At 37.7% G+C, this 949-nt stretch overlaps 1 protein-coding gene across 1 annotated transcript in view; it reads right to left on the bottom strand.

Annotated features, from left to right (window-relative positions):
* The window catches only part of polr1d (RNA polymerase I and III subunit D), a 7,258-nt gene that overhangs the window by 6,122 nt on the left and 187 nt on the right, over positions 1–949 (bottom strand). Inside the window, exon 1 of the mRNA XM_032527525.1 lies at positions 865–949. This exon is cut by the window's right edge and continues 187 nt beyond it. Coding sequence (XP_032383416.1) covers positions 865–903 — 39 coding nt within the window. The 5' untranslated portion in view covers positions 904–949. The remainder of the gene's footprint in view (positions 1–864) is intronic.

The raw sequence follows: 949 nt of genomic DNA on the forward strand, positions 1-949 counted from the left end.
CTTTCTTTCTTTCTTTCTTTCTATTCCTCGGGGGTGCCTGAGGCCTAAGAGTTTAATTGCCAACGCACACAAAGAGCTGAACTGTTCAACATAATCTCTGTTGAGATTAGACAATCGATTACACTAGTATACATTGCCAATACATCGAATAGGCTACTTATTATTTTACAGACGCTCATTGATAACCATGTCATTGTTGACCATATTGAACAGCATTCATATTTTCACACAAAGTGTACACAAAGCTATTTTATATATGTGTATAGTTGCTCTCAGGACTCCACTCTGCACTATCTACCTATACTTTATATTTTTATATTTGCTCTCAGGAATCTACTCCGCACTACCTACCTACACTTTATATTTTTGTATTTTATTTCCTTATATGTTGTATTTTTATATTTCCTGTCAACACTGTAAAGGGGTTGCTTTAATCTCATTGCACATGTATGTCATTTGTGAATAATGACAATAAAGGCTTTCTATATTCTATTCCTATTCTCTTCATGCTGAAAAAAATCTCAAGTCTCATACAGTGCTGCCCCCTAGTGGAGAAACTGAGTCAGCTATGGACTAGTTGCAACTGTAATGTACTTTACGTTTCAGTTATTAACTATTAGCGTTATAGGCCACTCATACTATCAGTCTACAAGTAATGTTGCATTAAAGAGAACAGCGTTGACTGAAGTTTGGATTCAGGTGGACTAACTGCTAACGTTAGCTTCTGTAGCAGTTAGCTACCCACGTGAGACAGTCAAAGGGCTATCGGTAGCTTCTTTTGTTGAATATGTTCATACCGACAGAGTTTCACAATGGCAAATAAATGTATATAACACAAAACCATGAGACATATAAGCTTCTTACCATCTCCAGCACTGGTTTCTTTTCGCCTTCCCCAGCCATGCTTCACATTCCAACTCTGTACGTCAATACAGACGTCGTGGGGGGG

This window comes from Etheostoma spectabile, chromosome 10 (assembly GCF_008692095.1).
Source record: "Etheostoma spectabile isolate EspeVRDwgs_2016 chromosome 10, UIUC_Espe_1.0, whole genome shotgun sequence".
In the NCBI taxonomy this organism is placed as follows: Eukaryota; Metazoa; Chordata; class Actinopteri; order Perciformes; family Percidae; genus Etheostoma; species Etheostoma spectabile.